This window comes from Musa acuminata, chromosome BXJ2-4 (assembly GCF_036884655.1).
Source record: "Musa acuminata AAA Group cultivar baxijiao chromosome BXJ2-4, Cavendish_Baxijiao_AAA, whole genome shotgun sequence".
In the NCBI taxonomy this organism is placed as follows: Eukaryota; Viridiplantae; Streptophyta; class Magnoliopsida; order Zingiberales; family Musaceae; genus Musa; species Musa acuminata.
Genome location: NC_088341.1, coordinates 6473934 through 6498443, shown reverse-complemented (window position 1 = coordinate 6498443; position 24510 = coordinate 6473934). Strand labels below are relative to the sequence as shown.

Sequence of the window (24510 nt, the reverse complement as noted above, 5' to 3'; positions counted from 1 at the left end):
TGAGAAAACCCGAGGCATCAACGTTTGTTTATGGCAAACAGGAGAATCATCGTAGCTGTGTATGTTGCTAATTATGAGAAGGTCACGGACTATGTTCGATCATGGCTCGGTTCCATGCAGGAGACACACTCGGTGCAAAAGAGATTACACCGGACTAATTACCTACAGACATGGAGAGAGGAAGAAGAAATCGGAAGAGACTAAACTGAAACTACCAGAGCGGCCGAGAACTACTGATATGTGGAGATGATTCCACCTTCAGAATTAGAGACTCGATCTGTCTGCCATACACCAAAGCGGTGAACGTGGCAACCAAATCATACCAGTCCACGACGAACGTATGATGCCAGACCTGCATGCTCTCCAGGTAGTAGCTTTCACTCTCCAGGATGTGCACCACCTCGACAGTATACTGAGTGTCCACCACGACCCCCTCCTCGTCGATGATGAAGGAAGTGGAGCCGAGGGTGGCGATGGCCATCTTGTCGTCGGTGGTCACGGTGAGCAGGAGGGACTCGAACTCTATGCAGTGGTACCAGTCTTTGCCGTCCTTGTACCACGGCATTGCGTTGTCGTGCAAGACCAAAAGAGGGGTGGAGAAGAGAGGGAAGAGGAGAGAGAGCAGTTAGCAGAGAGACCCAGCCTCCGCTCGCTCGTTTATTTACAGACGCGACTCACAGGAGGGGAAACAAAGCATGGGAATTAATAGTAGAGGTTAACCCAGTGAGCGTTGGGGTTGTTTTAGATTCCTTGATGCCTTTGTCTTTGTTGGGAAAAGAATCATCCAAGTTTGACAAGACCTCCATAAACACGATATATATTATTAAGTATTAATTACTCAAAAAAACTATCTCGATAGAAATTTATGCTCAAGTATTTTATTTATTTATTTATTCAGTAATTTCTTTTGTCCAGAATAAATATTTACTCGAGCTGCTAGCAGCAGAAACCATCCTTCGATAGCAGCATTATCCTTAAAATTGTCAACTGATAGAAGCAAAAACCACATCTATCGAAATTACCCTCATGCAGAAAAACAAAAGAATCAATGTTAAACTACACACGAGACAGTGGAAAGAGCAGATAGATCATTCAAGATCTGCTATAGAAGGCAAAGCACATAAACCCTGGTTTTAAGAACAATCATCTTTTCTAAATGTCTGCAGTGCCAAAAGCCTACCTGAGATAATAGAAATTGGTCAGAAGCCCAAACGGAATTGTTTGGGAAGTGATGGATTGAAATGTATAATCAAGCATAAGAACTTCCAAGAATTACAATGAAATAACAAAGGACAGCAATCCACACAGGAGAGGAGCCACCTACGTTCGGGCAAATGCACGAAGAGCTCCTTGGACGATGAGACCAACCTTGTAATTGTTTTTCGTCTTTGAGGCACCTCAAATCAGCAATTCACATCCACAGTTGTCTCAGACTTGTTCTTCACTCACAGGAGAAAACATCACAAAGTGTTCTCTTACTTTAGTTCATGAATTGCGCTGAAGAAACATAAAATAAGTTGCAGCGGCACTTGCAGTCACTATAACTGCTTTCTTTCTTCGCCGTCAAAGTTAAGGGCCTCGATTCCTTTCAGCGTGGACTCGTAATTCTTTATTGTAGATACATTCCTTCCAGAAGTATACCTGTGCTCCATGGAACCAATTGGGGAACTTCTCCGAGCACTTGAAACCTTGCGGAAAGTCCCTGGGCTGGCATCTGCGGTACGACTGCGAGATTGATCTGCCTCAACACCGGTCACTTCTCTGCTACTGGAAACAGCAGCTCGCCTTGAGGACCCGCTTGACCGTCCCAAAAAAGTTGAACTGGAAAACTAATATTCATTGAATTCGAGGTCAGGAATTATACAAAGAATAATTCACATGACAATCTCACACAAGGCCAAAGTAGCCTATATGCAAGACGCAAAAGCATATGAAGGTGGGCAACATACACAAACCATTATTTGCTACTTACTATTCATCCTTAAGAGGGCGCTTATATGAGGACAAATGCCATAGGATGCTTGCATAAAATCATAACTTAGGCATGATTGATCACAAGAACTCTTTAAATCAATTGCTTTCAACTATCTTGTAGTAAATTAACCTTAAATAATTACTGATCTTGACAAACCAAATTATGGACCAACTATATCTGCAGTTGAAGCAGCAAAGCAAAATAAGATACAAATAATGAAAAATGTTTAAAAGAAAACTAAAGAAAAGATGAGTCGAGGGAGTGGGCTCACTTATGGGCCACATCCCGTCCATTTCGTAAAGAATACCAGACACTTTTAGGTCATTTACTGGATGATAAAGCCCAATCCAAATAATTAAGATTGAGTTCAGACAATTAGAATGGCACTGAATATGATCTACTTTTATTAACAGTTGCAAATTCCTTATTTCAGAACTTTATATTATCATTGCCCTTTCTAAGTAATTATTTTAGGCATCACAAACCCATCATGGCTGCTAAAGTTCCATGCTAGCCACACAGCTAAAACCATGCATATATCACAAAGCCTTATGAACAGTTTCCATAAACATGCATATAAAAGAAATGGAGGATAAAAGAGAGAGAGAGAGAAAGATAAGGAACAACAAAATTACCATTGCATCTCTATTGACAGATGGATCATTCCCCACAGGGGCTTTTTGCTTTGATAAGCTGCCTACATTTACAGATGGAGGTGTAATTCGTCCACGGCGAGATGGGTCCATCGCCAACCAACCACTTGCCCGCCCTTCCTCACCACCTGAAAGGCAATTTTGAAAAATATATCCCTCCAAATTATGAAAATAGAATATGCAAATTCTTTATAACGTGCAAGCATAAGTAATAGATCAGAAACTATGTGCTTTTGCGAGTCATGCAACATGAATATAATAATCAACACAAAGATAGACACCAAGAAATGGAGTCAATCGTCAATATCAAAATCAGCAGATATAGGGTATAATGACAATAATGGTGTTCTTTGTGTGTGGGTGGGGTGCGGGGCATATATATATATATGTATATATATATATGTATATGTATATATATATATATATGTATATATATATATATATATATATAGCGAGAGAGAGAGAGAGAGAGAGAGAGAGAGAGAGAGAGAGGATCACCTGACTGCTTATCATTGGCGACGGGAGGTGTCAGGCCAGAGCTAGGACCTACACTCGGACCCTAGGAAATAGTTGAGAAGGTTATTGACTTGTTCAGCAAATGTATGTAAATGTATATATATTATATATAATAACAAAAGAATTCCTGCATTTGACTAACAATAGCACGGGGAGGAGCACCAGCTATCTGTGATTGCTGAATCTTCAAAATAGTCCAATCAAATATATAATCAAACTGAAAACCTGCAGAGGACAGATAATAGAGATGATGCCCATTATACTCAACATGCAAATTCTGCATCTTGATTAATCATGAAACCCAAAAATTGACAAATATGAGAAAAAAAATCAACCTTCGCGGATAAAAAGATCGCGGAACAGTCTCTTAAGATATGCATAATCAGGCTTGTCCTCAAATCGTAGTGAACGGCAATAATGGAAGTATGACGCAAACTCTGAAGGATATCCCCTGCATAAAGCCTAAGGGTACAAATACATTTTTCCATTATCATAACGATGGCGAAAAGACAAAAAAACTCAAAGTCATAATGAAAGTATAAGAATACCTCAATTGATGTGGCAACTTTCTTTTCACTGATTTTTTCATACTTCTGCTTCTTGGTTCCTGCTTTTAGACCCTGCCATGGAAGACTTAAAAAAACAACAAAAAAAAAAGTTAAACATGTCAAAAAAAACCAAGAGAGGAGGGGAAAGGTTCCACCACATGAACATACCTCCCCCTTAAGAAGTACATAAGAACATATCCAAGAGATTCCAAATCGTCTCTCCGGCTTTGTTCTTAAAAGAAGAAAAACAACACACACAATCAAGATGGAAAAACCAAAGAATCAATCATTTTAAAGATATAGGAGATACGAGTAGAACAGTCAAGAAAAATAACAGTTAATCAATCTGCATAAGCAGATTTGTATCAAAATAAAGAAAAAGGTAATCAGACAATCTTCTGAATATACCTATGCCAAGGTGTGTGTTCACACTTGCATACCTTGCTGTCCCAGTCAAATTTTTGTTCTCTCTGCCACAGATTATAAGACCATTAATATGAAACAGAAGGGTCACTTCTTAAAAACTACAAACATTGCATGATGTTCAACCTTAAATTAAATTACCCAATAAGCATTACCATATCAGTCATACTAATATAAAACTACTATTGATTTAAGGACTACAATGTACTTAATGAGATTCAAACTTCAGAAAAAAAGATAGTTCAAACTTGTGGATGACAAATTGTAAATCCATAAAATTAGGCCAAAGTGCCTCAATATGATAAATGTGATACGTTAAGGAAGGAAAAGAAAACACACCACATAGGAGTGCAAATTTAGTAAAGCAGTCATACTAATGGATTTGAGCTAATCAGAAGCAAACACAGAATAATCGGATATAGTATCTGACACTTAATACTTTCCATCTGAAATCAATGACAGAGCATAAGATGAAAAATCAGAACTGATAAGCATACTGAAGTACATATGATATGCCCAGAAAACAAACTTCTGTTCTTTCAATGATTATTTATCAATTGAAAAGGGCAGTATAAATGCCTAAATGGTTCTAATTCATCATATCCTACATCTTATACCATGTATCTGAAAATCCAAACAATTGATCCAGATCAGAAATATGAAAAAAACTCGTCCCAAATGTATATGGGCATGTTTAATCATAGGTCAAGTCAAAACATAAAATGAACATTTAGATTTTACTATAAAATGAGTACAAGCACAAGAAAAGAAACAATTTCCATTAATAGATACATTAGGTGCACTTGATCATTCAACCATTCGAGTTTCCTAGTCAAATGTTCCATCATTATTGTCAGTGTCAAAGCATCAAGGACTTGTAACTTTAGCTCTATGTAGGCAAGGACCAGAGTTTTTTTATTATATCTTAGATCAACTATCCACATACATTTCCTAAACCATTTTATTAGATCTTCCTCAGTGCAGATTGATTTCCAATAGTTCTACAACTTCTAATCCTAAATTCTAGAAGAGTAATGCAGGTCAGAAGTCTTTTGCACTCTAACCCTTTTTAATTACCTCCTTACCACTAATTCCTTTGCCCTTTCCTCTTCAATCTCCCAGTCGCCTACAGGCATCGTCTCCCTTGATCTGATGCCTATCCCAACCAAGATTGTCATCTGATGACTACCCCATGTCCCCACCAACTACCTCTGACAGCAAATCTACGATCAACCCTTCCTCGAACTATTGTGCCACTATCAACAGCCTTTACCATTGCAGATTCAACCTAAAGCAATAATCTCCTGACAGGGGTGGTACAAATCCACAGTGCCCAATTTGGAAAATGTATTAACTCAACCTATGTACAACTTGATGACAAGGTCCTCACAGATAACGAGGCCAATCAACTACTCTCACCATGACATCAGTTTAATGATCACCAATCAGGAGGCCAAGAAAACATCTTTCCCCAAACTCCTGACCTTTCCCACTTCAACATCCTCAGAATGCTTCTGTCTCCTCTCTGACAGAACAAAAGGAAACTGAGACCAAGTCCAACATATATATTTTTTCAACTGATTCTCTAGTCATTCACTTATGCAGAAAATACACTTCAGCTTTAATTTGGTAAGAAACCAAGCCAAACAGAAGCAGAAAATGCACAACTAGCTGAATAGGATAGTTATCAAGTTCAAGTCATTAGGTATATGGCTGAGCAAATTTGGTAGTTGATGAATAATGTTTAGGGCTTTCCCCTATATAAATGCTTTTATATGCTTTCTTTTCTCCATTTAACTGTTATCTCTCTTCTAATAGTTAATCTACCATCGAATTTTCCTTAAAATGGCACATTAACAAATTTTCTTATGGATAGCACATTCCTGGCTATCATCTATCAAGTTTTGTTTTCTCTTCGGCATAGCAAGTACAATATGTTCTCTAATAACAGCAAGGATCTAAATCAATATCTTAATGTGCCTAACCCCAAAATCCACATCATAAGATCTATAGATTCAACAGGTTGCGTAGATCTAAACCCTGTTGCTTGTCCAAAGGCCTTCACATGCTCATCACTAGTATCTTAGTAACAAAGCCTCCTACAAGGCCTCATGTTCTAGCAAGATCAAAATCCAAGACCTAGCTTCCATATTGCAGATAATCCTAAATCTTGTAATCTCAATTGCAATACTTCAATATCTGCAACCTATTTTCCACACATCCCATACTCCACTTAACTTACAACAAATCCCAACACAAAAGCTTACCTTGCAAATGAAAAATGTGACCAATTAAACAAAACACTGGCAAACATACATTTTATTACTCGCTGCAAGCACCACTGATTCCAGAAGCACCAAAAAATATCCGAAGTTAGTCAAGGAATAGAATGGAGCAGCAAACGAACCATCGAATTTAAAGATATTCAAGTTATTCAAAATATAAAAAAAAGATCCACAAAAACCCAAAATGGGATCAGTAAATCATTGAAAGTTGTAGAACACAAATCCTATTTATTTCATGGTCTGAATGGAAGATGACATCAATTCCATAGTTAATCAAGTGTAAAATACATATGATTGTGATGCTGTTGCTCATCTATTAGTCAGTAAAAATGGACATGAATTAAGTTCTAGTATCCATTATGTCATGGAGTTCAGTTCACTGAGTGGACCAAATGTGAAGAAAATGTCTAGAAGGTCCCGTTGAAGCAACTAATGTAGAACAAATGTGCTGAATCTAAGTCCTAATAACTCTAGAGACAAGTCGAGTCAATTTTGGAACCATTTTTTATCATATTTTCTAATTTAATTATTTTTAAAGTAAATTTGCTTCTGTCGCTTGAGGACTCAAAGAAGTGATCAATGTAGGAATGATGTAACCTGATTCCTGTTAACTATAGAGAACAGACACGGGAATGAGTCAGTTCTTAAGTTAATTTGGAGGCTATAATTTGTTAAGATTTTAAACAATATGATGATTAGTTTTCATGTCTAGTCCTAAAGGCATCAGAAGTCCTTCTTTGAGGTTGCAAGAGCTATTTAGGATTAGGTTGTAAGAGCTGTTTAGTTACAATCACTTATCTGGGAGTTCTAAGCGCCTCTAAAAATGAAATTTTATAGGGTCACCAAACTTATAAAATATTTGTTAGGGTTTGGGCCCAAAATATCCAACACAGAATAGGGTATGGTGGGAAAATTTTTACATGTTCAACTGAGTCTGGAACCTTATTCTTGTTCTCCATATATACACACATGTGCACAAAGTATAGATTTGACAGTTACAAAATGACCAAATTTGAAGCCTAACCCTTCCGAAGCCAACCGCAGCCTCATCAGCTATTAGGCACATAGTATGAAATATGATTTCATTATAATGAACTTGTTTAAAGATGTGAGGTTGGCTTTAGTGTAATAAACACTAGCAACCGCTTGGTAACAAACACCTACAAGGTAAACAAACTTTCAACTTAACTACTTGTAAATATATCTAAAAATTAGTACATGATCCAAAAGAATTCCAAAAAAAGATAGTACAGTGCCAATTTGATTAGGAAACTGAAGGACGGAGACAAGCAACAAAGATCCAATAATCAAAAACATTTTAAAAGCAACTTTCATTCAGGGCAATGTAAAAGAAACAATGTAGCTGAAACCTAAGGAATCTCATAAGCCCGGCCAACTAGGATGAATATGCAGCATGCAACTAATTTAGAAGCTATTGTCCATATACAGGAACAGAATGTCCTCCCAATGAATAACAAAAATCAATGGAAGGAACAGCAAAGGTTTCCAAAAGCCATTTAGGTGAACTAAATCAGCCCTCAGCATTTCATGGTGATGTGGTCTCAAACAGATTTAGCACATGGGATCCTTGCCCCACTCATCAAGTGTGAGAGGTCACAGAATCCCTCAAACTTTTATTAAAATGGCATAAAGAAAAGGCTAAATGGTCCAATACAAGTACTGAATTGAAGCAAGCAAGCACAAAGAGTGTTATTTATCAACCATAACAACGAACATAATTGAATTATTATATCATGATAAAGTCCACAAACAAGTTGCTGTGTAGGAAAGATGGTTGAGGGTGAAATATGATAGCAAGCACCAGCAGAGTTCATTAGACAAATCGCTAGAATGACATTATCATTCAGATGGATTTCACAAAGAACCATGGGCAACAAAAATTTCATTCAATATTTTGCATAGTCTTATGGGAAATACTTCATTCACTTGAATGGCATGAAAGGAGAGGAACACTGCAATTTGAAACTTTCTAAATATTGCTTGGTTGGAAATGTTAGTGCAATGGCTATCCTTGGTTGACGAAGACACAAAAAACAAGAGCTTGTGTATCATTGGTTCATAAAGACATGAAAAATGAGAGGCCTTTAAAAGCAACAAAAGAAAGACCTTATGCTATGGTATTGCATCCATATGCATCCACCTTGTGAAACATTACCACATCTTAGAGCAAACTTTGTGAAAAAGAAAAAAGAAATCATTACAAGAGCCATCACTTCCCAACATCGAATGTCAATCACTTAAACAGAATACTTTGGCACCTTGCTCAGACATTGTTTGGTCAATTATATCTTACCTATACGGAATATGCTGATGAGTTGAAGTATCCCTATACTTCTTGGCAAGGCCAAAATCAATAATGTAAACCTAGATGGAAGCAAATGCAAAACTATTCTTCAGTAAACAAATAGAAAGAAAAAAATATAGAAAATTTAGGAGGCATACCTGATTAGCTCGTTTACCAAGGCCCATAAGAAAATTGTCTGGTTTGATGTCTCGGTGTAAAAATGATTTAGAATGCATAAATTCCACTCGATTAATCTGAAGTGAAAAATCTGAATAGATCAGATGCAGCCATATAAAGTGAGCAATTCAATCTTGGGCAACCATAAACAGGTGTGATCAGTGTGACATTTGTAGTAGAGGGTATCATGAGCATATTGTAGTAAACAGAATCAGGGTAAGGAGTAAGAGGCAGATAGACATAAATGGTATTGCCAGGATCATCAGTATATGAAAGGCATCTATGAAGAAAAATAAGAATAATAAGAAAAACCTAAATGCCACGAGTGAAAGCATGCAGAAAGAAGGTGGTAACAGCAGTTGGTACTAAAGGAACTTTGACTCCATAAAGGATTCATCAAGCATGTTCCAATTTTTTAAAAGCATAGTACCACATTAATTCAGAAAGGTACACTATAGCGATAAAATACCATCTGATCTGCGAGCATCAAAACAGACTTTAGAGAAAGTTTTCGGCTGCAAAAGTTGAACAGATCTTCAAGACTTGGACCTAGTAAGTCTATCACGAGGACATTATATTCACCCTCAACACCATACCATTTGACATTTGGAATTCCAGCTGCAAGAAAAAAAGGAATGAGTGAAAGTAGTTAAATGAATGCCTGACACCAAAACGATGTACAAATTTCATTACTTCCTCCTTGAAGAACCCTGTACAGCTTTGACTCATATAGCAGCTGGGGATGCTTTGTCTTCACGTTTTCCTGATAAGAAGATTCACATAAACATGAGAAAAATTATCAAGGCCATTAGAAGTATTCAATGTAGAGGATAAAATTTTTAAAGACTAACCTATCAATCACGAGCTTAAACACACTCATACAACATCAGATTTTAGCTTATACATAAAGACGAGAATCAACAATAGAGAACAATAACCATAATGGATGGAATGTATATTACTGTGAAATTATTCAAAAAGCCAACAACCGATAAGAGATACTGAAAAGGAATAACACCAACTATGCGAAGGGAATTTGTTCTTTTCTCTGGCTTAAACAGGGATATCCACACAGCAAAATGAAGTTTGCTGCAGGGGTCTTTACCAAATTTAGACAGAACGTCATTCTATTAACCTGAACTAAAAATTATAAAAGCAAACAAGTTCCTCTTAGCTTATAGAATTTTTTTTCTGCATAAATATCAGCAATCTAAAGATTTCATTAAGTTGTATTGCAAGCTAATCAGCTTCTATTTTTAAGGGGAATATATAAAAAGAAAAGAAAAAAATAGCACGCAAACTGACTCAAGAATAAACTGTACTTTCAACATACAAATTAAAATAAACTAAGCAAGTAATATATACTCAAAAGAGTATGAATTTAAACCATCTGCATATCAATCCAGCATGTCGACTAAATCAAACACCACAGTCATACATAGACAAATATAAGGGCTATTACACTCACGAGTTTAATCGCAACTTCCTCGTTCGTTTGGATATTAGTACCTGCAACCAAGATAACAAAGGAGCAAACGTTAAGAGTTCCTGAAAGTTTACAGCCCACAGAAAATTCGAAGAAAAAAAGCAACCACCGACCCAAATAGATCTCTCCGAAGGAACCGCTCCCAATCTTGCGACCGAGGCGGAACTTGTTCCCGACGCGAGCTTCCATCCGACCACCGCGACCACGAGCAGGTGAAAAATGCAAGTCAAACCGCAACCCTAGCGACGGATATCACCAAGAAAACAAAATCGCGAAGCCACACAGCTTCACCCAAGAGAATCCCACCAAATCCACGACGCGGGGGACGGAAGCGAGATCGCACCCATCGATCGGTCAGGGCCTCGGAGTCTCCGATTCGGACGAACTCGCTCGGCAAATTAGGGTTTCGGAGTCGGAGAGAACAATGGGAGGAGCATAATCCGACTGTAACCAACTACTATAGCGCACGATACGATACGACACAATAGGAGTCTCCATATATCGTAATAGGGAGAAGCCTTTCCTAAACCTTCTTGAAGCCGTTTCGTAACGGTGTGGGGTTTCCGCTTTTGATGGTAGCGGATCTGCAATTATCGCAGGGAATGGGAATGGTGGCTTATCCCAACCCTTCGATGCGGATAGGAATCGCTCATGCAACGAGTAATCCTATTACTTACTATGTGGGTGGGGGTGTAAACGTACGTTTCTTGTCCGACTCGAAATACCTCACCACTATGATATTATTTACGTTCCAACCAAAAGATGTTGGGCGATTTTTTAGAAAATACTCATAATTTTAATTTTTTTTGAATTGGTATTTTTTTTTATTTTTCTTAAAATAATTCTTTAATTTTTTTTTAAAAAAAATATTTTTTATTATTTTTTAAAAAATATCTTACTTATTCTAATATTTTTGATGTGTTATAATATCTTGGTCATGACAATACTATAAAGACTACTTGAAAACATGATAAATAAATCAAATTAAATCAAAATACACTAAAAAGTATTTGATATATTGATTCAAATAGGTATTTATATTGGTTTATGAATAATATCACCCATATAAAAAAATTAATTTTTTAGAGTGTTTTGTTCATCATAATAAAAATACTATAAAATCTATTATAAATATTATTTACGTTCCAACCAAAAGATGTTGGGCGATTTTTTAGAAAACACTCATAATTTTAATTTTTTTTGAATTGGTATTTTTATATTTTCTTAAAATAATTCTTTAATTTTTTTAAAAAATATTTTTATTATTTTTTTAAAAATATCTTACTTATTATAATATTTTTGATGTGTTATAATATCTTGGTCATGACAATACTATAAAGACTACTTGAAAACATGATAAATAAATCAAATTAAATCAAAATACTGATTCAAATAGGTATTTATATTTGTTTATGAATAATATCACCCATATAAAAAAAAATTAATTTTTTAGAGTGTTTTGTTCATCATAATAAAAATACTATAAAATCTATTATAAATATTATAAATAGCTCAAATAAACACCTAACCTCAATCAAATTAAATATAAATCTAAAAATATGATATAATATAAATCTAAATATCGTAATGGTCTACAAATAGTTGCAATCAGAGAGATACAATATGATGTCATGCATAGTATTTTTTTAATAATATTTTTAGTGTCTCAATAAAAAAATATTACAAAAATAATATAACAGTTCAAAAACAAGTAAAAATACGAAAGAAAAATATAATGAATTTTTTTTTGAGAAGTATTTTATATATTTTTCAAGTTAGTTTGAAAAATAAAATAAAATAAAATAGAGATATGAGAAAAATCCAAAATATAGTTCACTGAGAGCGTATATTTTCAATTTTATAATATAAAGAAATCGAATTATTATACCTTCAAACACTAAATTTGAATTCGCAAGAATGGCAATTGAATCAAAAGTGAAGTCTTAAATGTGGAACGGGGAAAGGGTGGGGGAAAATTAAACGTAGAAAAGGAGAGGGAGAGGAGTGCATATCCAACTTGTCCTTTTTCTTTCTCAGTTTGCGTTGCCATTTATTGCACATTGATATCCTATTATTCCCAAAAAAATATATAACGAGGCGTTTTCAATTACTGAAGGGCTTTAAATACCGAAAAATAATAAGTTATTTATGTATATAATTGAAGGAAATTGGTGAGGAAGAAACAGTAAATAGTAACGTAAAGGTAAAAAAGCAGAGTGAAAAGTAGTCAACGCTCAGGGCGGCCGGAGGAGTTCACATCATGCCTAGCAGCGCACGAAAGCAGCGCCTGCAAACGGACGGAAGTCAACAGGCTGTTCCACACGTTGTCGCAGCGTCGACTCGATGGTGGTCTTCGACCTCACAAAGATTCAACCACCGGGCCAAACGTGACCACAATAACCGAACCTGATCCCCGTCCACGCCTCCGCCTTCTTCCCCGCCTCCCTCATCCTCTTCTCCGGAGACTCCCTCCGCAGAGAGCACGGGTCCAATGAAAGACTTCAGATCGAGGTCATACAACGACGGCCGGATGGCGGCGGTGCCTCCTCCGTCCAGCCTCTACGACTACAGGAGCAACAGCACGAGCTCCTACGCCTACGGTGGCTACGGCTCCAAAGGGATCAAGGAGAAGGAAGCCGCTGCGCCCTCTTCCTCATCCAAGAAGGGCGGGTGGGTGCTCGGCGACCCTGATTTCCAGCGGCGGAAGCGCGTCGCCAGCTACAAGGCCTATGCCGTGGAGGGCAGGGTGAAGGGGTCCGTGAGGAGGGGCTTCCGCTGGCTCAAGGATAAATACACCCAAATCGTCTATGGCTGGTGGTGATCCGTCTCCTCCTGGTATCGTCTCTAACCAGGTTTCATCTTTTTCCGTTTAGGAATCGATCTGTGCCAAAAAGATCGGAACTTGCCATGAGCTTGCTTCATCTGATCAAGCATCTGTTCTTTTTACCTTCAGTAAATATCTATCATCCTTCGTTTACACAAGACGTCCGTCACTTGCATCTCTCTTATTTCTTCTCATATGGTATTGTTCTTCGTCGATGATGAGTTAATGTTTGCTGATACCATGGCAGATTGATGGTTTGTAGAGCTTTGTCGAAGTTATTGGATTTTGAAGGTTGAAGGAGGAAGTTGTTTGCTGATTCCATTATCAGCAATAGTAGTTATATTCCAGCCAGAAGTTTCTGCTCATTGATTTTTGCCCTAAGGTTTGAATAAATATTGCGTGTTAAATAAAAGGTATATGTTTGTTATCTAATAGAGAAATCTGTCCGAAATAGTGTACATCTGCTGATGGATCTGAATACCTGTGAATATTATTGTCATTTGTCAGGCACGACATATACTTTTCCATACACAGACATGTGGAAGACAAAATGCATTTTAGATCCGTAAGCCATGGATTTGATTTGATGGCAGAGTTAACCAAGTGGGAAAGAACAATTAACTTTCTTTCAAGCTGTGCAATTTGCATGGAACAGAAAGAGACGTTTGCAGTGTCCTAATGATCTCCAGCTTGAGTGTTTTTTAATGACCTTACAACAGAAATAACCTGACATGTGAAAATAACCTACAAATCATATACATATCATATGGCAGAATATTGATGATTCCTTCATAAATATGGAGGCATCAGATAGTAACTTGCAAACACATCCACAATGAATGAGCTGCCCTCTTGAAACAAAAAGAGTCATCATCATCTGATTGTAATCTGATTGAATGAGAGCTTATATACAGATTTTATCCAGCATGGATGTCCGATTGGTTTCATGCAATTGCATCTCTCGGCATCAGCCATAAATTAGCAAACTACAGGAAATTAAAGGTTCGGTTGAGCAAGCCAGAGAGCATACCTGAAGATACAACAAATTCTATCCATGCAGCTTAAGCAATAGTGACAATTTCACCCCGTGAACCTGTAAAATTAGACGATCCATTAAGTGCTTCATGAATAAACAAGAACCTCAAGAAAAAAATTAAAAAGATCATCAGTTGTATCCAATTACATCTCTCAAAGATTTCTTTCGCTAGAAGCAGAAGTGAATCCGTCTCTTCAGCCATCTTTGAGATCTTCTCTGCTTCCTTGACTGCTTCAGAAGCTAAGAATGATTTGGCCTCTGAATCTGCTACTTTGTAAGCAGCAGTTATTGCTGCTTCCTCTATAGGGTCTATCGAATTTGCTGAGCTGGAATTCTGATGTACCCTAGCTCGATTTGCCGGATCTTTTTGTTTTGGGGTTGGAGTTTTTGTTGCATACGAGGAATCTTTCAGCCTGTAACCCTTTTGAACCTACAATGTGTTCACACAACATGATGAACAAGCTTAAGATAAAAAATTATTTGTATAAGGCAATAAAATTTCTTCTCGAAGCATGTGAAAAAGCATATTCCTATAATTTAAAAATAAAGGCAAGTGAGCATCCATACCTAATTATTCTCTCAAAGAACACATGTATTGTTTGACATTTTGGGACATGATATTCATTATTATATGATTCAAGAACTACTTACCATCCACTTCATGCAAACAAAAATGATGAATTTAGTAATAGTGGAATTATGAAAAAAATAGCATCATACAAGTACCAGACTATTAAACAATGAGAGTGTCTTAATGGTTTACCTTTTCTATTTTATTTTGAGCAACAAGCCGCCTTAGCTTTGAACTAAGCAACCTCCTAAAATTCTGTGGCACCTCATGTCTTTGCTGCATAAGATATCAAAGAAATTAACAGTCTGACAAACATCACTAAAAAGGAATCAACCATGGCAAAGTACTACTGCAAAGATATCATAGAACTACAGAAACTTTACATGCACAAGTGCAATGCTATACTCAATGCTCTTTTAAAATAAGTGCAAAATGCTTCTGTATATCACAAAGTAATCTACAATAACATTCACCTAACTTTTAACAAATTTGCAGGATCATCTGAAATGTAATGTTTAAACATTTGCGTAAGTTGAAAGGATGACAATGTAAACAATATATAAGGTATCCATAGGCCGTAGCTGTAAATTTTGTGCTTTTTAACTATTTCAGTAGCTAAAAAGAACCAGCTGTCTATGAAACCTACCACAGTGAAATGAGTACTACAGCAAAGCAAGATAAACATAGAAAATTTCAGTGACAAAATGTAAACCAAAGATGCAAATGGATAATGCAAGTTTTCTACTATTCTTTAAGGTTCCCCTTCTAAATTTTGGATATATCAGATTGCTTATATAGTCATTTAATAGTACCAGGCATCTTTGTTAACAGATGTTGCAATGCAAATCAGAATAAAGGCAAATGCTACTGACTGAGTTAAGATGATATGTAGCCATCATTTAATAGTTTTGTTCCAATCATGCTAACCCAAAGAAACATATTTAGGTTCACACAGATCAAGCTACTTTAGAACACCAGAATCTACATATGTATTCCTTTTCCTCCTAATTATCAACTTAATAAATTTTCCTTTTAAAAATTTTAGGAAAACATAAAAGGTAAATGAAATAGAGTTTAACTAGCAAGCAACCAAAAGTACTTAGACCTCAAGTCTACTTAATGTTGAACAAGAGGCTCCAAATCGAAGATTGACACTGTTGAATATGATCTCTAACATTTAAAGCGTAGAAACCAAGATTCTGACAAACTGAGAACCTTTTGTACGTGCAAAAATATCTATATGTTGCAAAACCAGGTAAGCACTATATTCTATAGGTCATTTCAATTAAAGATGTTGCCCGGCTAGAAAGACTGCATTGACCCTCCCCTCACAGTAGCAGGAGCCTCATGCGCTGGGTGCTGGGTGCTGGGTATGCCCTTTTTCATTTCAATTAAAAATGTCACAAAGACTAGGAACAACACATGATCTGAAGGTCAAATTCTTGTAGATCTGTGCATAAGAAAAATACAGAGATTTGATGCTTCTAGATTCTTTATTAAATGAAAACATAATTTATGTCATTACTATATTTGCAATTAATAAAACTTACTATAGGATTTTCACCATTGCCTTCGAGTTAAACCTTCTTCAATAGTATAAATGTAATTGAAGATGTAACACTATTGCACATGGTTTTCCAAGTTATGAAATTAAAGCAATTACGAGTAAAACATGATGCAAAGGGTCATGAAAGAAACAAAGATGACAAGGAAGTCCATGACCATCATGAATGCAGGTGGGTAAAAATTTATAGATTTACAGGGTCTAGCCTTCACATAAATTGATGGTTGTGAAAATCCAACAAAAGCAAACAGAGTTATCCACTATGCTTATGTTAGCACCTCCGCACGCTGCAATTGAAATCAAAGGCACAAACTTTACCACAGAAGAAAATGTTACATTAGTAAAAAAATGCTCATAATAGAAGCCTCATATCTCGGGTGTTCTAGAGGACTGCAGAGAACATGACAACCTTGACATACTTCAAAGTATCATAGCATAGATGTCTCAAATTCTAACAATGACAACATGATATGAAATGCATAAATCTGCCATTCTTCCAAAGCACAAAGGAAAAAAACCAACATGGATGCTCCTTTCACTAACATGATGATGACAGGTTATACCCACAAACCTCAATAAAACTACAAATAGCACCAATTTCTGATCCATTAGGTTCTTGCATAGATGCAAGTGCTTCAATTATCATAGCAGTGTACCTAATAAACAAAAAATGGATCACAATGTAAGAACAAATACTGATTAGGAATATTGGTTACAATCTGAATGATAAGGAAAAAAATGAAGTTAGCAGAAAGTTCTTTCCCCAGCTAAGAAATGCTTCATGCCTGAAGAAAAAAAAAAAGTGACACCGATAACATACTGATTCAAACTATATATGTAAATATGATACAGTAGCATCCAAAAAAACAAAGGTGTCTTTATCTCAAAGTTCAAATGTAATTAGCATTGCAGCACCATCATACTATAATTGGTTCCATAGCATCTGAGATCTTACCAGAAAAGCGATTTCATCTTCCTATTACATACTAATTCAAGAATACCAAACAAAGCGTTTTCCTGATTAATCAATGCCTACTAATAATTCAATAAAACACAGAAGTTTATCTTCTAACAGGTTGCAATGTGAAAATCTCATACTTACAAGTTACTTTTTCATTACTAAAATCGAGGAACTAATATCCATATTATCCTTGTTAGTAGTTTGAAGAGAACACTGGACCATAGTTAAAAAGTTGTTGTAGTTCCAAGAGAATTTCACTACATCATAATGAAAAAAGTTGTCAAATGAAAAAAGTTCCAAGAGAAGTTCTTGTAGTTCCAAGAGAAGTTCACTAGATCATAATGGAATAAGTTAAATTAAATATCACCCACCGAGGAGGATTTTTTGCCTCTTGTGAACTTTTTGTTGGATCTGAAATTGCAGGTGCTCCATCTTTATGAGGGACATAGACAACAAGGCTCTGAGAGCCAGATACTGGGGTGGCTGGAACACCTTTTGCCTTTGGTGTCCTTACCTTTTCCCTAGAGCCTTGGCCACTGGCACTTATACTCATATTCCTCCATTTATCCTGAAACATTTACTGCATGAGTTAGATGGAACTATAAAAGCATAAATGACATAAGCAGGAAGATGGGGGATTGTTCCATATCTAAAATGTATAAACAAAATAAAATTTGTAACTCTCCTAGTATTATGATATAAAATGTTAACTGGTGCATTAAGCATTATTCACAGTACAATTATCGAATCAAACCTAAGCAGGTAAACTAAACAAAATCATCAAATAGAAGACTTCTGATTTTGTTATGTTACAAATGTAAAGATGAGGATTACTTCACAAGCCAAACAAACTGTAAAAAGGAAAGATGAGAAGCGAAGAAAAGCATGACATAGATCCATTATAGGCTTCACATAGGCCCATATGCCAAGGGACCTCGGTTACTTCCCTGCTCTTAGAAAGGTCCATATGAGAAAATTGCACTTGTGACAAGATTACAGGGAGCACTAAGGCCAGTTTACATAAAATGCACCTACTAAACACAAGTCATTTTCACAATATTCTGGCATCAACATATTCCAATAGGAGAAAGATGTAATGACCATTATTTTGTTTTCTTGGTTACATAATTGATCTAATGTATAGTATCACTTTTAGTTAAATGAATGACTTAAAACTAAATTTAAGCTATTCCAAAGTGCTCCCTGTAATATTGTCACAAGATACATAAACGAAACACTCTGTAAAGTTCTATTTGTTAATTATGCTTCCTACTTTTTGTTCTCTTCCTTATGTTTTTTTTCTGATTCTACATACTTATCATATATTTATCTAGTAATTTATATAATTTGTCGTGTTGTTCAAGAGCATTGCTTTAGCTATTTAATTCGTAGCTGACGATTAATTTATATTCGAAATTTGCAACTCATGAAAACTTGGGAACAACAAGGTTATATTATCAACTTGTTTACAACTTTCAAGTTTTTATACACTATAATGAGATGTAGGCTCTCGAATAAGACACAGTTGTACTGACAAAAAGATACAGATAATACTAATCGAGGATAAAAATGAGGTGAAAATGTCAACGTAGTTCATCGACATCCAAAGAAGACTTGTTCATGCACTGTATGGAATGGGATGCCAGTACTGATTAAAGTTGTCAGGAGATGTATAAGAAGATAAGGAAGACTCTGTTAGAAACAATTGAAAACGATATTGTAACTCTTAGATTATCTACTAACACTACTCCGAAGATAGCTCAATGGCGGGAAAGCATCCTTTTAGCTGAACCCAAATATTACGGGGGGGAAATCATATTGTTCTTGTTGTTTGAAAAGCAATAGACCTAGAGAAAACTACACATGGTTTGATCCAAATACATGAAAGGATATCAACAGAAGACAACAAACGGCAACGTAAAACCCTAAATGACCAAAAACGTTGCTGGAGGAGAAGAGGAATCGAAGGGCGACCTTGAGATCGATGTTAGAGCGAGTGGCGAGGCAGCGGCTGAACTCAGGGTCCTTCTGGATGGTCCGCCATTTGCCGGCGCCGTGCTTGTCCACGCCCGCGCGCAGCGCCTCCTCCTCCTCTGCCGTCCACTTCTGCTTCGGAGCCCCCATCGAGTTACCTTCTCTCCCACGTCAAATCACTCTCCGTCCACTCCTCAACTCTTCTTCACTTAGCATCGAACCCTAATTCCTCCGCTTCTTCATCCTCCTCGCCCTTCCTCTCATATTAGGGTTAACAGCACAACGGGACGAAACAGAGCGAAGACGTACAGTCGAGTTAATTATCCTGTGTCTTAACTGGTTCACCAAACAGCATAGAACTTCTTTCTATTGGTCATTGACCTGTCCGGCGCAAGAGATGGCCCACACTTGAGCCTACGAAAGTGTGGCCAACTTGCAGGACCCAATCTTGCGTACAACTTAAAGTCGTCGTTTCCTGATTGGTGTCTCGATCGAGACAGGCTCCTTGAATCCTCCTCAGACGCAGAAAACGTACGTGAGCTGCACCGTTCTCCGTGGGTCCAACCACCTCTTTTAAAACTTGTGGGGCCGTGCATAGATGAACGACGAGGATCCGAGGAAAGGGGCATCTGACGGTCAGATTCGGAAGGATCCCTGATTTAGTTGGGGTCCATTTCCTCGGAGGATTTGAACACGGGAATTGGAAAGGGTTGATCTCAAAGCTTCTTTGGGGAGGATCCGCCACCGTTAGGGAGACCTTCTTGCATTAAAAGGTAGAATGTATACATACATTGTTATATAGGAAACGCGGTTAATCCCATCACCTGAAATCCCCTTCCCCCTCTTCGTTGATCCTCTCGTGGATGTGACCATTACTGCGGTCGATCCTCGTGAAGCATCGGGCTTGAGTTACTCTGGCAATGGGTAAATCTTATTTACTGAAGTTACTTTTTGGTTTTGTTGCGAATAATATTTGGGCGGACATTTTCTGGAGAAAAGGTTTCATTTTGTTGAGGATTATGCAAAACATATCGTGGAAGTTCCACTTAGTGAAAACCCAAAACTTTGATGCCATATTGAACTGTTGCAATTAACCCCTTTCTTTATCTTGACTTGGCGTTGCGGTTTCTATTTGAACTTCACGGCATAGAGTTAAATGGCTTTCTGCAAATTACAGATGGATCTTGTATGTTATCTTCTCCCATAATTTTAATTCTCCTTATCTTTGTTTGCAATTTTAAGCTCTACGGCATTTCACCTCACTCCTTAAGTTGGACTTTACTAGCAACTGTACTTTGATCCTCTTAAAATCGAAGTGATGATTTCCCTTTCCATGTAATATTCAATTTGAAAGGATTATGAGCAAAAATTGTTTTTGCCTCTGCTCAATCTTGCTTGTTCCTATTCACAGTTTGCAGAGTTTTATGACTGTCTGATGCTGATGCTACTGAAGGCACCAATACAAGCCTATAAGCCAGCAGCCAAATTTTAAGTGAATGAAGCAAAAAAATGGAATGACGAATTTACAAGAATTTTTATTTTTATAGATATATTTGGATTTAGTTGCCATTTCTCTTGGTAGTTTCCTAATTACTAATTATTTACTTAGTGCTCACACTTCCCAAGCTTATTATATTTAGGCATTTTCGCATTACTGATGCTAGATACCCAATGGTTACAGGTATTTCTTTGTTGTCCTTGAACTGAACATTGTAGGTTTTTTTGCAAACATTGAAGCCCTGAAATCGTTGTCACGGCAAAACAATTTATTAATTATATCAATATTTTGATATCTAATCTGCCGTTGGAGTCTAAGACCAGAATCATCTGTTGAACTCATACATTCTTTTGGAGCATCGGTTAATTTGGCTCGATTGTTAGCAAGCAGCAATGTGCAATGAGTGAATTGTTGGGACATATTCTCTATGTATGGTTTTGATAGCTTAATGAAATTGAATCGAATAGATATATAATATTTCACTGATCTGTTTTATTCAACCAAAAATCTTGTGACTGGTGCTTAGAACATTAATTACTGTTGCTTATCAAGGTGTCCTATAAAAGCACACTTAAAAAGAAGTTCCTACACCAAAGTAAGCTTTCTGAAGGAACGCTAAGTTTTTGAAGACAATGGGGAGTATATGAGTTTTGTGGAATGTTTAGCTTCACGAAACTCCTTATGTGCTGTTGCAGAAATTCTTCCATTAATTCTTCGATCATCTGATCTGCCTTCTTGTAAAGATCTCTTCTCTCTTGGTTTTTCCACAGAAGACAGTATCATGATATTGGGTTGAAGATTATTTCATTTCTTCGTTGCTAGAATTTCATAAAACAACTGCAACCTGACAAAGTGTTTCCGTTCTTTTACTAGATAATGATTATTTACTTTCGTGAAACAAATGGAGATCAATGCCATTCAAAGTCATTTCACATACTAATATCAGTTGGACTGTTTTCCAATTTGGAAAATCATTGACTGCAAAATATTTGAGAAATCTCGGATCATCTCAATCCTCAATATGTTTGTTTGGTAAAATGTAAGCAACTCTAGAGTCGGAAAAGTATCGCTACTAGATAGTTACTGTTGATTCGATATTACAGTTATGATGAACACCTCGTTGTCAGCATCTCTTACCATATTGTGCCTACAATCTATCGGATTTTCTTTATATCTGACATTTAAGATGTTGATAGCATTGTGCCTGATGCTAGTGCCTTCCCTGTAGGCTGCGGCTCTTCACCATTGTTCCTCCGAAGCTGAAAGGGGACAGCTGAACAAATACAGTTGCTAGATTTCTAGCAAGACCTTCGGTTGTCATTCATCGAAAGTAACTTTCAGCATCCAAATTCTTGTGAGGTATGTGGTCCGTCATTTAATTTATCCCTATTTCAGAAGAAAAAAGAAACTTAATTCCTTGCATGCTAAGAGATTTGCGGTCCACTGTCTTAATTAGTAGTTCTGGCAAGTCTTGTTCCAGCACATTGGGTACAAAATGTGTCCATCATAATCGGTTGGCTGCTTCAAACTAAAACCTCATTTACGGTCATGATTGATAGAAAGTACACCTGCTAATGATCTTAATCATTAGATCTGCTTCTGTGGTCACTTCTACCTCATCTGCACAATGAATAATCGGCTATGTAACTCCCTTTTTACATTACACAGAGCATGGAGAAATTCTTTGTATAGCTCTAGTCTTGGACTCTACATTTGAGAGCTTCCTTTACTGGAAGCAGTAAGGCAGACACATGACCCCAATTTGGAAGAAGCATGACAAGAATGAAGGATGTGAAGAACATGAATTCATGTCTTCCGAAATTTTCAGGACCAAAGAGGGTCAGCCTGTCCCCCTAACCCTAACCAATGCGTGTTGTAACAGTAAAAATATGTGGAAATGTGGAGAAAGGATCAAAGAGGAAGAACTGCCTCTGCGGAGGAAAGTCATTCATTTCCTCTAGTGCTGGGGCCATGGTTTGCCGGTGTTGCCTAAGTCTTCTGTCGTAAGGCACTTTAAGTGTAGGGGACCTCAACCCATCCACCGATCAATGTCATCTTCTTCCATTGAGGCGCCTTCGTCATGCAATGCATCCTGCCGGACCATCTAGATCGCAGTTTCATGGACATATTTTCTGGATCCTCACAGACGAAGGAGAGGAGATGAACACAAGGTCAAAGGAACAGTGACAGCAAATATTATCTACCGAGAGAAAGTATTAATGCGAAATGTGAGTGGTCATCAGGACAGTCTTTTTTTTTCTGCGTCTCTTTCGAGCTAAAGTTTGCATTAACAGTGACGGATCGACGGATGTCGGGACTGCCGATAATGGAGTTAATCTGTCTCTTTCAGGCGGCCAGGTGGAGCCACGGTGGTTGGATTCCGGCTGGATACGTTCACGCAGGACGGGATAACGTGAGAAAGAGATGGGATCGAAGTGTACAAAGACGAGGAACATGACAAAGCTACTCCAAATGGGCGATGCATGAACGACAAGCGAGTGGATGAGCATTTGATCGATGGCGACGAATAGAGTGGACAAACAATTCACATGCCAACACGTCGGCGACAACGACGGCGGCTCCAGCCGCGAAGTGGTCCTCGAGAGGCATGCTGAGACGCTCTCGAGGTTGTTCTCTGCATGAAAGAAAGACCAACGAAGCATCGGCACGGAGAAATGACGGTCTTCTTCTCTTTGCGAGGCACACATGACCACATCCGAGGAATGAACACGATCGAACAGCCTTCTTCTTCAGTTTGGTTCTGTGCCGAAACAGGGGAGATTTCACAGTGCTTTTAACTCTCTTCATTTGCTCCACGAACAATTTGTGGACCATGAAGCCCACTGAACAGGAAGGACCACATAGAACACCATTACCTGTAGTTTAACTCTCGCTATGCAGCAGCATATCAACAGGACAATGTGATACACCGAAGAACGGTTTCCTGCTTCATTAATATCTATCTCCAATCCAAGATTTAAATGATGCAGAAACATGTTCTTGAAGTTTCGAGGAGCCACGTGATGTCTCTTGACGTGGAGATGGAGGTCGAGCGAAGAGGGACCGGCAGATGGGGAAATGAGATCGATCGATCCACCGGGAGGAGGGAAGGAAACATGTCAGAATGGACAGCCACTTATGGATGTACTTGCAGGCAAGAGAATCCTGTTTGTGCTGTTGCCCAATCATCGGTGGGCCCTCGCAGTAAATGCGGTGGGGGCCAACAAAACAATTAGTTCGTATTCTTTCTTTTCTTTGCCCTATTAATCGCAGCTCTTGAAATGGACTCTCTCTCTCTCTCTCTCTCTCTATCTATCTCTGTGAGGCACCGACAGCGAGGGGAGGGAGTGAACGTGAACGCCCAAAGCTGGTCTCTCTCTCTCTCCTTGGCCTCAAGAACTCGCCATGTCTTGGGGTGGTCCCTCAGAGAGCGAACGCTCCCACGTGCCGGCCCCTCGACTCGCGCAATAGGAGGTGGACACGTCGTCGGGCGAGACGTCAACCCCACGTGCAGTTCCCGTGCCGGATCCGGCAGCAAAGAAAGGGTGAGCTGGTGGCGGGCTGGTCCCACCCCGGTGCGGCCCACGGCACCGGTGCTCACTCGCAGCGCCTTTCTCGGCCCCACCACGGTGATAGCGGGACCAGTGGTCTCGAATCCTGATCGACTTCCTGGTGCCGTCGATACGGGCCCGGAATGGGCCTTACGCTCTTCCA

The 24510-nt window shown here is 37.9% G+C and overlaps 2 protein-coding genes and 1 long non-coding RNA gene across 4 annotated transcripts; 1 reads left to right on the top strand and 2 right to left on the bottom strand.

Annotated features, from left to right (window-relative positions):
* Positions 1-1195: 1195 nt before the first annotated feature.
* Positions 1196-10856, bottom strand: LOC135609724 (casein kinase 1-like protein 2). 2 transcript variants are annotated; one of them, XM_065103280.1, is made up of 14 exons: positions 10482-10856; positions 10351-10391; positions 9576-9645; positions 9352-9500; positions 8864-8959; positions 8715-8785; positions 4101-4162; positions 3861-3924; positions 3693-3777; positions 3480-3606; positions 3287-3369; positions 3127-3187; positions 2611-2756; positions 1196-1829 (listed from the first exon to the last, which is right to left on the bottom strand). In XM_065103280.1, exons 1-14 carry the CDS (start codon positions 10555-10557, stop codon positions 1539-1541), a joined length of 1422 nt encoding a protein of 473 aa, XP_064959352.1. In that variant the 5' UTR covers positions 10558-10856; the 3' UTR covers positions 1196-1538. The 2 variants fall into 2 exon arrangements, with proteins under 2 accessions (XP_064959352.1, XP_064959353.1); XM_065103281.1 differs by having other exon boundaries at positions 1618-1821; positions 10482-10851.
* A 1748-nt stretch (positions 10857-12604) lies between these two features.
* Positions 12605-13721, top strand: LOC135609722 (uncharacterized). The gene is made up of 2 exons (XR_010485853.1): positions 12605-13203; positions 13440-13721. It is a non-coding gene; the product is annotated as an uncharacterized LOC135609722 (long non-coding RNA).
* Positions 13722-14044: 323 nt separating this feature from the next.
* Positions 14045-19577, bottom strand: LOC103980957 (single myb histone 4). The gene is made up of 6 exons (XM_009397503.3): positions 19299-19577; positions 17696-17892; positions 16935-17019; positions 14992-15075; positions 14376-14658; positions 14045-14285 (listed from the first exon to the last, which is right to left on the bottom strand). Exons 1-6 carry the CDS (start codon positions 19446-19448, stop codon positions 14254-14256), a joined length of 831 nt encoding a protein of 276 aa, XP_009395778.1. The 5' UTR covers positions 19449-19577; the 3' UTR covers positions 14045-14253.
* Positions 19578-24510: the final 4933 nt, after the last annotated feature.